The 14,931-nt window shown below is 47.7% G+C and overlaps 2 protein-coding genes across 3 annotated transcripts in view; one reads left to right on the top strand and one right to left on the bottom strand.

The window, feature by feature from the left end:
* Positions 1–2,383, top strand: part of LOC140414790 (serine/arginine-rich splicing factor 6-like) — a gene marked incomplete at its 5' end in the record, with an annotated part of 34,618 nt that extends 32,235 nt beyond the window's left edge. The window contains one exon of the mRNA XM_072501009.1: positions 2,110–2,383. Within this exon, the coding sequence (XP_072357110.1) occupies positions 2,110–2,340 (231 nt within the window). The remainder of the gene's footprint in view (positions 1–2,109) is intronic.
* Positions 2,384–2,936: 553 nt separating this feature from the next.
* Positions 2,937–14,931, bottom strand: part of gatc (glutamyl-tRNA amidotransferase subunit C) — a 34,457-nt gene continuing 22,462 nt past the window's right edge. For both annotated transcript variants that reach the window (XM_072497585.1, XM_072497576.1), the window contains one exon: positions 2,937–3,411. In XM_072497585.1, coding sequence (XP_072353686.1) covers positions 3,353–3,411 — 59 coding nt within the window. In that variant the 3' untranslated portion in view covers positions 2,937–3,352. The remainder of the gene's footprint in view (positions 3,412–14,931) is intronic.

Genomic DNA, 14,931 nt, shown 5'->3' with positions numbered 1-14,931 from the left:
TAACCTGCACATCTTTGGACTGTGGGAGGAAACCGGAGCACCCAGAGGAAACCCACGCAGACACAGGGAGAAAGTGCAAACTCCACACAGTTACCAAGGCCAGAATTGAACCCGGGTCCCTAGAGCTGTGAGGCAGCATTCCAGCCACTGAGCCACCGTGCTGCCCCTTATAGGTGGCTTGTGCAGTAGTCTAGATGCCAAGCTTTGGAATTCCCTCCCTGTACCTCGCTGCCTCTCTATCTCACTTTCCTCTTTTTAAAAAAATACATTTAGAGTACCCAATTATTGTTTTTCTAATTAAGGGGCAATTTAGTGTGGCCAAACCACCTAACCTGCACATCTTTAGTTTGTGGGGGTGAAACCCACGCTGACATGGGGAGAATATGCAAACTCCACACGGACAGTGACCCAGCGCTGGGATTCGAACCCGGCTCCTTAGCGCGTAGTCCCAGTGCTAACCACTGCGCCGCACGCACTTTCCTCTTTTAAGACGCTTCTTAAAACCTCCCCTGTGACCAAACTAATATTTCTTTGTGGCTTGGTGTCATACTTTTATAATGCTCCTGTGAAGCGCCATGGGATATTTCGCGACATGGAGTCAATGCGAATCAGGGGGACAACTCCGCTGATGGACTCGCACCTGGCACAAAGAAGAAGCTATTAGTTGTTGAAGGTAATCATCTCCGTTCCAGGGCATCGCTTTAGGAGTTCCTCGGGATAGTGCCCTAGGCTAAACTACCTTCAGCTGCTTCATCAATGGTCTTCCTTCAATCATAAGGTCAGAAGTGGGGTGGGGGGGGTGGGGGGGGGGGATGTTCGCTGATTGTTCAGTTCCATTTGCAGCTCCCCACATACTGAAGCAGTCAATATCCAAAAGCAGTAAGATTTGGACTGTATAGGGTAGCACGTGGCACAGTGGTTAGCACTACAGTCTACGAAGCTGAGGACCCGGGTTCAAATCCCGGCCCTGGGTCACTGTCCATGTGGAGTTTGCACATTCTCCCTGTCTGTGTGGGTTTCACAACCCAAGATGTGTAGGTTAGGTGGATTGGCCATGTTAAATTGCCCCTTAATTGGAAAACAAAATAATTGGGTACTCTTAAATTTATTTTAAGAAGATTTGGACTGTATTCAGGCTTGGGCTGACAAGTGACAAGTAACATTAGCACCACACAAGTGCCAGACAATGACCATCTCCATCAAGAGAGAATCTTATCTGTACTCTTTGACATTCAATGGCATTGCCAGCACTAAACCCTCCACGATCAACATCTTGGGGATACCATTGACCAGAAACTGAACTGGACTAGCCATATAAATACTGTGGCTACAAGAGCAGGTAAGAGGTTGGGGATCCTGCGGCGAGTAACTTACCTCCTGACTCCCCAGAGCTGTCCACCATCTACAAAGCACAAGTCAGGAGTGTGATGGAATACCCTCCCCTTGCCTGAATGGGTGCAGCTCCAACAACACAAGAAGCTTGACACCATCCAGGACAAAGTAGCCCACTTGATTGGCAGCCCACCTACAAACATTCACAACACCACCAAAGCACAGTGGCAGCCGTATATGCCATCAATAGATGCACTGTAGGAAGTCACCAAGGTTCCTTAGATAGCACCTTCCAAACCCATGACTTCTACCATCTAGAAGAACAAGGACATCGGACACATGGAAACACCACCACATGGAGGTACCCCTCCAAGCCACTCACCGTACTGGAACTCCCTCCCAAACAGCAATTTGGGTGTACCTACACCTCATGGACTGCAGCAATTCAAGAAGCAGTTCTCCAGGGCAATGAATACTGGCCAAGCCAGCGATGTCCACATCCCACAAATGTGTTTTAAAAATCACTTTCGGTTGCTAGTCCAGCTGGACAGTGCAGCTTGAGTTTAGGCTGGGGTGTGGTGCCTCAGATATCTCAACGTTCACTGTGTTTACATGTAAATGTCCTTCAGCATGTATCTGGAGTCAGTCGAACCATACCCAGCAGAGGTCAACACCTTCAGGATCAGTGAAGAGAAAAATAACAAAACTTATGCGTTGCAATATTTGTTATGATGAGAAACTAACTGCTTAATTATGTATTCCAACCTTTTCCCACAGGTTCTGCTAAATGATACCAATCATTTCTTTTCCAGGGAGAAACTGCTTACATTAGAGTTCGTGCAGACAAGTCCAGAAGTTCTAGTTATGGCAGGTCAAGATCAAGATCCCTTTCTAGAGGGCGTTATTCTCCCTATCAAAGCAGAATCTCCCCTCGGTAGTCAGAAATTTCTTTTTAATCCACATTCCATCATTGGCGGATATTTTCATCTTCAACTCTATATTTCGTGATATGCTTTGAATTAAATAAACTTGTTTTTTTTTCTTTTTTTAATTATTGACTTTGTCATCTTGTTCCATGATCTTTACTGATCTCAAATAATTTAGCATAATTTTTATTAAATAAAAAGGTAGCCACGGCAATGCTGTTTTTATTTCTGTAGGAAGGTATTTTGTACTGTGCATCACTGTCCACCACTTCACAATATATATACTTTCCATTAATAATTTGAAATTTTAAGACTGTGAAAAAGAAATGGAACAATGAAGAAAATGTCAAATTGGATATTAACCTAGGATTTCTCAATGAAAACACAAATTTATTCCACATTTAAAGTTACGGAGGAGTTTGTTGCTTGCCTGTTTGAGATAGTGGTAGTATTAGGCCGAGGGTAGAAGGGTGCTAGTGCATGTAAATCACAGAGTTGGGCACTGTCAAAAGTGCTGCCTTACCTAAGCTACTTTAAATCATGTCTATCCAACTACATATAAAATATCCCACAGCACTGTTTTCATAGGAGTTGTGGGGGGTGGCTGCTGTTGTCCTGCTCAACTGATCTTCAGAACAATTCCTTGAGAGCCTTACATACAACCAGGAGGGCATAAAGTCTCATTTGAAAGACAGCACTTTTAATATTCTGTATTCCACTTAAGTATCAGCCAAGAAATTTCTGAAGTACGATCTGAAACCATAACCTTCCTCATCGGATGAGAAAGTGCTACCTCGAGCCAAAACCGTCTTTATTTCAATATTCAAATAAACTTCAACATTTTCCATCTAGTGACCGATTTAATAAAATTTCAAAATAATGTCATAAGCCGATAAACACTTATTACTGAATTTCATATCTGACAGCAGAGTCATTTGACATGAAAAATGGTTCACTTGATAAATCTTGTCGCACTTGGGTCTTCATTGGAGCAGGTGTAGATTCTGTGATTTCCAGTTGTCTGCAAGAAAGTGGAATTTCCCCCACAAAAAATGTCCATTTTGAAAATGGTGATCCCAACATTGTCTTGGTCATCAGTTAGAATGCTGGAGGAAACTGTCTCTCTCTTCCTTCTTTGGCAGTGGAATATTGCCTAAAAAGAAAAGATATTTATTTACATGGGCAAAATATAATCCCAGTAAGACACTGGAAAAAAACCAATGACTGTTGTTCAAAAATTGACTTCTACTACCTCCAGGGTAATCTGTACACTCGATCACTCACTGAACTCATAACACAACCATTCTGAAGTGGGATGCAAAGATTGTTAAATGATTGGAAGACATGCAGAAAAATCTTATTTCACAGAATAACGAATGAGAAAGGCTTTTTTAAGCATATCTTAACACACTGCTTTTTTACCCTTTGGGAAATCTGGGAGTAAGTGGCGGAAGTATTCCCGAGCTGATTATCACCACGTTGAACGCTCCTTCTACAAGTCCTGGAGTTGGACTCGAACCTGGAGCTTCTGGTCCAGCGGCAGGGAAGCTACCATTGCACCACAAGGCCTCTGCAGAGACAGCTTTAATGTTGTATCATTCTAATAATGCTGCAAAATAATAATTCCTCTGTCCCCAGATTTTCTTCTGCAATCTCCTGAAGACATGGGAGCAGCAGCCATGTCATTGAGCAGCTCAGTGGCTATTCTTCACATAAACTGTGACAGACTGTTCCACCAGAGGACCATCAGAGCTTGTCTTCAGCTTGGGTCACTATTCTGTGATAAGAAATGCTGGCACATCCCACCTTACATATCCCACAGGAACAGACAAATTGGATCCCTACCTTGGCTGAGATCAGCTTCATATTGTGCAGAATTATAAAAAAATTGTTTTATACACCTTTCCTGTGAACCTATGAAAGAATTTAGACAATTCCAGTCGTGTTGCCAAGGCACCAAAATTGTCAAATTTTACCAAACTAAACACCAATCAAATAGCAATGCAAGAATCCACTACATTTTGTTGATAAGTACATTCGTGCCCAACAGCGACATGTTATAAGACAGATGTCAGAGGTAGGTTCTTTACTCAGAGAGTAGTAAGGGTGTGGAATGCTCTGCCTGCAACAGTAGTGGACTCGCCAACACTAAGGGTATTCAAATGGTCATTGGATAGACATATGGACGATAAGGGAATAGTGTAGGTGGGCTTTAGAGTGGTTTCACTGGTCGGCGCAACATCGAGGGCCGAAGGGCCTGTACTGCGCTGTAATGTTATATGTAACTCAACCTATCAACTGACATTTAAAACTACCTTACCAATGGGGAGTGATTGGGCTGTTCTGACCTAGTGTATAAATCCAACCTGCCCATCAGCCTGGCTGTCATTTTTAGCTGCTGAGATAGCCGTGGGGTCCCAGCATACATCAAATAATTTTACAAAGCCACAAAGTATATTCAGAATGGCTCACCAATGTTTCAGATAATTTTTCCAACAACTAGCTGAAGATATACAGACCAAAGAGTCTGGCTTGGATCTCGTCCTGAGTTAACTGAGCTCAGGTGACAGCAAGAGATCTACAATTGGGACCCGGCCATCCAGCAGTAAGGGGGGGGGGGGGGGGGGGAAATCAGCCAGGGTCCCTGCTCTTTAATCGTTTTCCAAGAGTACTTGGGTGAAGACTATTAATTAGACTTGGCTGGGAAGTCAATGCAGTCAAAAGTTTTATACTGAAGAGCACCTATTCCCTTTAAGTCCAAAAGTAGAAAAAATTTTACAGCCTTCTCACATTGAAAACTCACATGATTTCCTAACGCTGCTTCCAAATGCCACAAATTGATTGTAGGACTGAGCAATTTGGGTTTCATAATTTATCTTGATAGATTCTGCTGCTTGTATTCTATTTTGTACCATGACCTTTTTTTTAAAGAATTTTTCAATAACTATTTTCCACCTTACAAACAAACCCCCCCCCCCCCCTTAAAAAAGAAAAGAAAAAGAACTCGCGTGGCAAGACATGAACATGGCACGTCAATAAGATACAAAACTTTGTACATTGGATTCTTCCCGTACATGTCAGTTTCCGGATCATTCATGTGCTTTCTTGCTCACATGCCCCCTACAGGAACCCGCCCCCCTCTGGGTTGCTGTTGCTGCTATCCGACCTTCATCTAACCATGACCTTTTCATGCAGCACTCTCACTGGTCTGCACTAGTCCTCAGCATGCTGATGTCAAAAATCTAAAATTCTCATCCTAAATTTTCTCATGGTTTCCCACTTCTGGCCTAAAAAATTTTTTAAATACTGGACTATCTCTTAATTTTTCCAATGAAGGGACAATTTAGTGTGGCCAGTCCACCTACCCTGCACATCTTTGGGTTGTGGGGGTGAGATCCATGCAGACACAGGGAGAATGTACAAATTCTACACAGACAGTGACCCAGGACCGGGATTGAACCTGTGTCCTCGATGCCGTGAGGCAGCAGTGCTTGCCACCGTGCCACCCTCCGTGTGGATAAAGCTAAAGATGGTCAGGATGTGGGTCAAAAAGGGAGAAAAGTTAAACTAAAAAGTAGATATGAATAAGGTACGGGCAGAGCAGTTGTGTGTCTGGACTGCTTAATTAGTTTGTGCACAATGAGGTTGTCCTGAATGAACACACCGACCGTAGACATTTCTATCTGGATTCCCTCTGGCTCAGATCATTAAGCTGGAGTGTGAGTTGGAGACACTGACATACAAGTATCTGAAACGTGTTTGTTCCAGACTTTGGTCATTCCTCATAAGAGATGCAGGTTCAGAAGGGAGCTGGCAGGAATGATAATGTACAAAGTAAAGGGATCCTAGGTAAACTAGTGAGCAAGGATCTGTAGAAACCTTGGTTCAAACATGGACAAAAGAGCTCTATGCCAGAGGTGAGGTGAGAGTGACTGCCCTTGAATTCAAGGCAGCATTTGACCGAGTATGGCATCAAGGGCCCAAGCAAAACGAGTCAATGGGAATTGGGGAAAACGCCACTGGTTGGAGTCATACCCTACACAAAGGAAAATGGTTGTGATGGTGGAGGTCAATCATCTCATCTCCAGGACATCATTGCAGGAGCTCCTCAGGGTAGTGTCCTAGGCCCAACCATCTTCAGCCACTTCATCAAAGACCTCCCTTCCATCATGGACCGAAGTGGGGATGTTTGCAGATGACCGTTCAGCACCATTCGCGACTCCTCAGAAAATGAAGTAGTCAACGTCCAAATGCAGCTAGACCTGGACAATATCCAGGATGTGCTGACAAGTGGCAAGTTACATTCGCACCACACAAGTGCCAGGTAATGACCATCGCTTACATGAGAGGATCTAACCATCGCCCCTTGACATTCGCATTACCATTGCTGAATCCCCCACATTCAAGATCCTGGGGGTCACCATTGATCATAAACTGAACAGGTCTAGCCATATTAATACTGTGGCTACTAGAGCAGGTCAAAGGATAAGAATCTTACTGTGTATAACTCATCTCCTGAACCCCCAAAGCCTGTGCACCATCTTCAAGGCACAAGTCAAGAGTGTAATGGAATACTCTCCACTTGCCTGGATGAGTACAGCTCCAACAACATTTAAGAAGCTCGACACCATCCAGGACAAAGCAGCCCGCTTGATTGCTACCCCTTTCTCAAACATTCAAACCTTCCACCACCGACGAATATTGACAGCTGTGTGTACCACCTACAAGATGTACTACAGTAACTCGCCAAGGTTCCTTAGACAACACCTTCCAACCCACAACCATTACCATCTAGAAGGACGAGAGCAGCAGATACCTGGGAACTCCAACACCTGGAGGTTCCATTCCAAGTCATTCACCACCCTGACTTGGAAATATATCGCCGTTCCTTCACTGTCGCTGGGTCAAAATCTTGTAACACTCCCCCGAACAGCACAGTGGGTGTACCTACACCACATGGACTGCAGCGGTTCAAGGAAGCTCACCACCACCTTCTGAAGGGCAACTAGGGATGGGCAATAAATACCAGCCTAACCAGCGATGTCCACATCCCATTAAATTAATTTTTTTTTAAATTCAATAGTTACAATGCCTTTGTTAACTGGATATAGTTTTTTTTAACCAATCCACCTACCTTGCACATTTTTGGGTTGTGGGAGTGAGACCCACGCAGACACAGGGAGAATGTGCAAACTACACGGACAGTTACCCAGGACCCGGATCGAACCGGGGTCCTCGGCGCCGTGAGGCAGCAGTGCTAATCACTGCGCCGCCCTCTGTGTGGATAAAAGTTAAAGATAGTCAGAATGGCGGACTGGTTGTGGATTTTGGGACCTTTGAGAAGGTGGAGTAATGAAACTTAATGTAGTAGTTGTTGGATGCAATAATTCGGTGAACAGATATCATTCTTCGTAAGCAAGGTTGAGAGCCCTTTGTTGTCTACCTGCTGCCAGGGTGAAGGGCATCTCAAACCAGCTTGAAAGAATATTGATGAGGGAGTTGGGAGGATCCAGTAATGGGATTTTTGTTGGAACCAACAACATAGAAAAGAGGTCCTGATTGGACAGAATCCTGGAACTCAGCTAAATTAAAGAGCAGGGCCACAAAGGTTACATCTCTGGATTATTCCTGATCCATATGCAAATTGGTGTAGGGATATGCAGATTAAGGAGGTGAACATGTTGCTGAAGAAATGGGAAAGAGGGGGTTCCAATAGGAAGGGAAAATAAAGTGGTCAGAGGGTGGAGTGTCAAGGAACACATTGAATGAACTTAGCAAATTAAACTTGGGTAGGCAGGCGGGGGTGTAGTGGCAGTACAGATGTGGCAGTATGACCATGGTTGCCGATAGTGAGTCATGGCTGCAAGATTGGCAGGATCAGGAACTTAATGGGGCAGGTTATAAAGTCGGCAGGAAAGATTTGGAAAATGGTAAAGGCGGAGGAGTAACCTCTGTGAGTAAAGATGAAATCGCCTCAATGATAATGAGAGGTCGTGAAATAGTGGAGTCTTTACGGGTAGAGTTAAGAAATAGCAAATAATTTATGACTAGTGAGAGTTGTGAATAAGAGGGCAGCAAGGTGGCACAGTGGTTAGCATTGCTGCCTACGGCACTGAGGACCTGGGTTCGAATCCCGGCCCTGGGTCACTGTCCGTGTGGAGTTTGCACGTTCTCCCCGTGTCTGCGTGGGTTTCACCCCCACAACCCAAAGATATGCAGGATAGGCGGATTAGCCACGCTAAATTGCCCCTTAATTTTTTAAGTTGTGAATAAGCCACTTGATAACAGATCTGAAGTGGTAGATTGTATAAATGTAGAGATTAGACATGCATGTAGCAACAGTAGTGTTTTTAATGGGGGATTTCAAATAAACATGTCAGAAAGTGTGCTTGGGATAATTTTCTGCAACAATATACCCTAGAGCCAACAAGGGAGTAGACCATGTTAGATATGGTAATGAGCCAGGTTTCGTTAACAGCCTAACGATGTAAGGACATTTATCTAAGAATCATAGGATTAAGTTGAATGTTTTGTTTGAAAGGGGAAAATGTGATACAATTATTCTAAATTTAGGTACAGCTGATTTCAGTTGGATGACAGAGAGACTGTCCAAAGTCTGGACAAGTCTGTCAGGTGACAGAAGATCAGTGGGAGGAATTCAAAAAGTAATTTAGCACCAATCCTGCTGAATGGAAATATACAAAGAACAGCAAAGGATGACAAAACAGCTATAAAAAAAGTGTGTGAACACAAACATGCAAAATATAACAAACTCAATACTTCATGGTAAAGAGTGGTCAGGTGTGGACTTCCGGTTGCGGCGATGCACTGCTAAGCCGCACGTTTCGGCAACTCCCATTCTAACGGACTTTTGGGCTCTTTTCGGGAGCCCCAACGGAAATGTTTTCAGACCAAACCCAGTGTGGGGTGACGAAGGAAGGTGCCCCCCCGGGTGTGTATGGAAAAGACCAGTGGCAATGGCCAGATTGCAAAGGATCCTTTGGAGCAGCGGCAGAGAAGAGAAGGAAGAAGCAAGATGGCGGCGGATGGAGCCCAGACGACATGGGGCCCAGACCAGCAGGAATTCCTCTGACAGTGTGTGGAGGAACTAAAGAAGGAGGTGCTGGCGCCGATGTTACTGGCAATCGATGGGCCGAAGGAAACACAAAAGGCCCAGGCGATAGAGCTCCGTGGAGTGAAGGCAAAGGCAGCCGAAAACGAGGATGAGATACAGGGCCTTGTGGTAAAAACGGAGACGCATGAGGCGCTACATAAGAGATGCATCGAAAGGCTGGAAGCCCTGGAGAACAGCTCGAGGAGGAAGAACCTCCGGATTCTAGGTCTCCCCGAAGGAACGGAGGGAGCTGACGCTGGGGCTTATGTGAGCACAAAGCTCCATACGCTAATGGGAGCTGAGGCCCCCTCGGGCCCCCTGGAGGTGGAAGGGGCTCACTGGGTCCTTGTGAGAAGACCAAAGGCGGGAGAACTACCAAGGGCGATAGTGGTGAGATTTCACCGCTTCACAGACAGAGAAGCTGTTTTTTTTTTAAAAATATATTTTATTCAAATTTTTTGGCCAAACAAAACAATACAAAGGTTTTCCTTTTTACAACAATTAAACAATATAAATAACAGTGGCCGTTTTAACAAATAAATAAATAATATATAAACTAAATGGCAACTGCCATAACAAAAATAATAACTCTCCAAAAATAAAATCAAACAATCCATTATACATAACCTAGTACAAATATCTATACAAAAACACCCCTGAGGACCCACCCGACCCCCCCCCCCCCCCGCGCCCCCCCCCCCCCGGGTTGCTGCTGTCACCTTCCCATTTCCTTTATTGTTCTGTGAGGTAGTTGACGAACGGTTGCCACCTCCTGGTGAACCCTTGAGCCGAACCCCTTAGTGCGAACTTTATCCGTTCTACTTTTATAAACCCTGCCATGTCATTTATCCAGGTCTCCACGCCCGGGGGGTTTGGCTTCCTTCCACATAAGCAATATCCTTCGCCGAGCTACTAGGGACGCAAAGGCCAAGACATCAGCCTCTTTCGCCTCCTGCACTCCCGGCTCTTCTGCAACCCCGAATATAGCCAACCCCCAGCCTGGCTCGACCCGGACCCCCACCACCTTCGAAAGCACCTTTGCAACCCCCACCCAGAACCCCTGCAGTGCCGGACATGACCAAAACATGTGGGTGTGGTTTGCTGTCCTTCTCGAGCATCTCCCACACCTCTACCCCGAAATATTTACTGAGCCTTGCTCCGGTCATATGCGCCCTGTGTAAAACCTTGAATTGTATCAGGCTTAGCCTGGCGCACGAGGACGACGAGTTTACCCTACGTAGGGCATCAGCCCACAGCCCCTCCTCAATCTCTTCCCCCAGCTCTTCTTCCCATTTCCCCTTCAGCTCATCCGCCATGATCTCTCCCTCGTCCCTCATTTCCCTGTATATATCCGACACCCTACCCTACATGTATTGTTCTATGTTCTATCCCCCACCCATGTCCCTGAGATCACTCTATCTTGAATCTCCTGCGTCGGGAGCTGCGGGAATTCCCTCACCTGCTGCCTCGCAAAAGCCCTCAGTTGCATGTATCGAAATTCATTCCCTTGGGGCAACCCATATTTTTCCGTCAGCGCTCCCAGACTCGCAAACGTCCCGTCTACGAACAGATCTCTCAGTTGCACAACCCCAGCTCTCTGCCATGCTCCAAATCCCCCATCCATTCTCCCCGGGACAAACCTATGGTTATTTCTTATCGGGGACCGCACCGAGGCTCCCGTCCTTCCCCTATGTCGTCTCCACTGCCCCCAAATTTTTAGTGTTGCCATCACCACTGGACTTGTGGTGTATTTCTTCGGGGAGAACGGCAACGGCGCCGTCACCATTGCTTGTAGGCTGGTTCCTTTGCAAGACGCCATCTCCAATCTCTTCCACGCCGTTCCCTCCCCTTCTCCCATCCACTTACACACCATTGAGATATTGGCGGCCCAGTAGTATTCACTTAGGCTCGGTAGTGCCAGCCCCCCCCCCCCCCTATCCCTGCTACGCTGCAAGAACCCCCTCCTCACTCTCGGGGTCTTCCCGGCCCACACAAAACTCATGACACTTTTCTCAATTTTCTTGAAAAAAGCCTTCGTGACCATCACCGGAAGGCACTGAAACACAAAAAGGAATCTCTCGAGGACTACCATTTTGACCGCCTGCACCCTACCCACCAGTGACAGGGGCACCATGTCCCATCTCTTAAAATCCTCCTCCATCTGTTCCACCAATCTTGCTAAATTAAGCCTATGTAAGGTTCCCCAACTCCTGGCTATCTGAATCCTTAAGTACCGGAAATCTCTTGTTACCTTCCTCAGCGGTAAGTCATCTATTCCCCTGCTCTGCTCCCCCAGATGCACCACAAACAACTCACTCTTCCCCATATTCAATTTGTACCCCGAAAATTCCCCAAACTCCCTGAGTGTCTGCATTATCTCAGGCATCCCCTCCACTGGGTCCGCAACATACAGCAATAAATCATCTGCATACAAAGATACCCGGTGTTCCTCTCCTCCCCTGAGTACTCCCCTCCACTTCCTGGAGCCCCTCAGTGCTATGGCCAGGGGCTCAATCGCCAATGCAAACAGTAACGGAGACAGGGGACACCCCTGCCTCATCCCTCTATGAAGACGGATGTAGTCAGACCTCTGTCTGTTCGTGACCACACTCGCCAACGGGGCCCTATACAGCAGCGGTACCCATCCAATAAACCCTTCTCCAAAACCAAATCTCCTCAGCACCTCCCACAGATAATCCCACTCCACTCTGTCGAATGCTTTCTCGGCGTCCATCGCCACCACTATCTCCGCCTCCCCCTCTGGTGCGGGCATCATCATTACCCCTAGCAACCTCCGTATGTTCGTGTTCAGCTGTCTCCCCTTAACGAACCCAGTTCGATCCTCGTGGACCACCCCCGGGACACAGTCCTCTATCCTCGTCGCCATCACCTTGGCCAGGAGCTTAGCATCTACATTTAAAAGGGAAATGGGCCTGTAGGACCCACACTGCAGCGGGTCTTTTTCTTTCTTCAAAAGGAGCGATATCGTTGCCTCCGACATAGTCGGGGGCAGCTGCCCCCTTTCCCTCGCCTCATTAAAGGTTCTCGTCAAAAGCGGGGCCAGTAGGTCCATATACGTCCTATAAAATTCCACCGGGAATCCGTCCGGTCCCGGGGCCTTCCCCGCCTGCATGCTCCCAATCCCTTTTACCACCTCCTCCATCTCAATCTGTGCTCCCAGTCCCGCCCTCTCCTGCTCCTCCACCTTAGGTAATTCCAGCTGATCCAAGAAACACATCATTCCCTCCTTCCCTTCCGGGGGCTGAGCCTTATATAACCTCTCATAAAATGCCTTGAACACCCCGTTCACTCTCTCCGCTCCCCGTTCCATCTCTCCCTCCTCATCTCTCACCCCACCTATCTCCCTCGCTGCTCTCCTCTTCCTCAATTGGTGGGCCAGTAGCCGACTCGCCTTCTCTCCATACTCATACTGTACACCCTGTGCCCTCCTCCACTGTGCCTCTGCCTTACCCGTGGTCAGCAGGTCAAATTCCACACGTAGCCTTTGTCTTTCCCTGTACAGTCCCTCCTCCGGTGCCTCCGCATATTGCCTGTCCACCCTCAAAAGTTCTTTCAACAATCGCTCCCTTTCTTTACCCTCTTGCTTCCCTTTATGTGCCCTTATGGATATCAGTTCCCCTCTAACCACCGTCTTCAACGCCTCCCAGACCACTCCCACCTGAACCTCTCCATTGTCATTAAGCTCCCGATGCACCCCCTCACCCTTAAACATACCCCCTCATCCGCCAATAAGCCCATATCCATTCTCCAGAGTGGGTGCTGTTCTTTTTCCTCTCCTACCTCCAGGTCTACCCAATGTGGAGCGTGGTCCGAAATGGCTATGGCCGTATACTCCGTCCCTGTCACCTTCGGAATCAGTGCCCTTCCCAAGACAAAAAAGTCTATCCGTGAGTATACTTTGTGAACATGGGAGAAAAATGAGAACTCCTTACTCCTAGGCCTACTAAATCTCCAGGGGTCTACCCCTCCCATCTGCTCCATGAAGTCCTTGAGCACCCTTGCCGCTGCCGGCCTCCTCCCGGTCCTGGACCTCGACCGGTCCAGCCCTGGATCAAGCACCGTATTAAAGTCTCCCCCCCCATTACCAACTTTCCCGCCTCCAGGTCCGGGATATGCCCCAGCATACGCTTCATGAAGTTTGCATCATCCTAGTTCGGGGCATATACGTTCACCAGAACCACCGCTTCCCCTTGTAATCTGCCACTCACCATCACGTATCTACCCCCACTGTCCGCTACAATGGTCCTTGCCTCAAACACTACCCGTTTCCCCACTAATATAGCCACCCCTCTATTTTTCGCATCCAAGCCCGAATGAAACACCTGCCCCACCCATCCTTTGCGTAGTCTGACCTGATCTATCAGTTTCAGATGCGTCTCCTGCAACATAACCACATCTGCCTTTAATTTCTTTAGGTGTGCGAGTACCCGTGCCCTTTTAATCGGCCCGTTCAGCCCTCTCACGTTCCACGTGATCAGCCGGGTTGGGGGGCTCTTTACCCCACCCCCATGTCGACTAGCCATCCCCTTTTTTAACCCACCTCCTCACCCGGTTCCCACGTACCCGTATATCCCCCCAACGGCACCCTCCCGCCTCGACCACCCCATCCCATAACAGCTCCCCCTTCTCCTTAGCAGCAGCAACCCAGTTAACCCCCCCCTCCCCTCCGCTAGATCCCCCTCTAGCGTAGTTGCACCCCCCATGTAGCTCCCAGAAGTCAGCGAACTCTTGCTGACCTCGGCTTCCCCCCTTGTCCTCGGCCCCCACTGTGCGAGGCCCCCTCCTTCCTGCGTCCCTGTTCCCGCCATAATTACCATAGCACGGGAACAAAGACCGCGTTTCCCACTCGGCCCCGCCCCTAATGGCCGGCGCCCACAGTTCCTCCTTCCTCCCCCCCCCCCCCCCCCCCCCCCCAACATGGGGAAGAGAGAAAAGTTACAGGATCGCAAAATTAACAAATTGAAAAATCATCCCCCCCCCCCTTTTCTCGCCCCACATAATCACCCCACCACTTTGTCCCAAAAGCTCTTTCTCTCGCCAGACTATTCCTGCTTCTCGTCCACAATGAATGTCCACGCCTCTTCTGCCGTCTCAAAGTAGTGGTGCTTCCCTTGGTGTGTGACCCACAATCTCGCCGGTTGCAACATTCCAAACTGGATCTTCTTTTTGTGAAGCACCACCTTAGCCTGATTAAAGCTTGCCCTCCTTCTTGCCACCTCCGCACTCCAATCCTGGTATACGCAGATCACCGCGTTCTCCCACCGACAGCTCCGAGTTTTCTTCGCCCATCTGAGGACCGTCTCTCTGTCATTGTAGCGGAGAAACCTCACAACTATAGCTCGAGGTATTTCTCCAGCCTTCGGTCTTCGCGCCAGAACTCGATAAGCTCCCTCCACCTCCAAAGGGCCCGTCGGGGCCTCCGATCTCATTAGCGAGTGAAGCATCGTGTTCACATATGTCCCGACGTCCGCCCCTTCTGCGCCTTCGGGAAGACCCAGGACTCTTAAATTCTTCCTCCTCGAATTATTCTCCAGTACG

The sequence above is a fragment of the Scyliorhinus torazame genome, chromosome 1, assembly GCF_047496885.1.
Source record: "Scyliorhinus torazame isolate Kashiwa2021f chromosome 1, sScyTor2.1, whole genome shotgun sequence".
NCBI lineage: Eukaryota > Metazoa > Chordata > Chondrichthyes > Carcharhiniformes > Scyliorhinidae > Scyliorhinus > Scyliorhinus torazame.
Note: the sequence above shows the minus strand (reverse complement) of the source record. Positions and strands in the feature narration are given on the sequence as shown.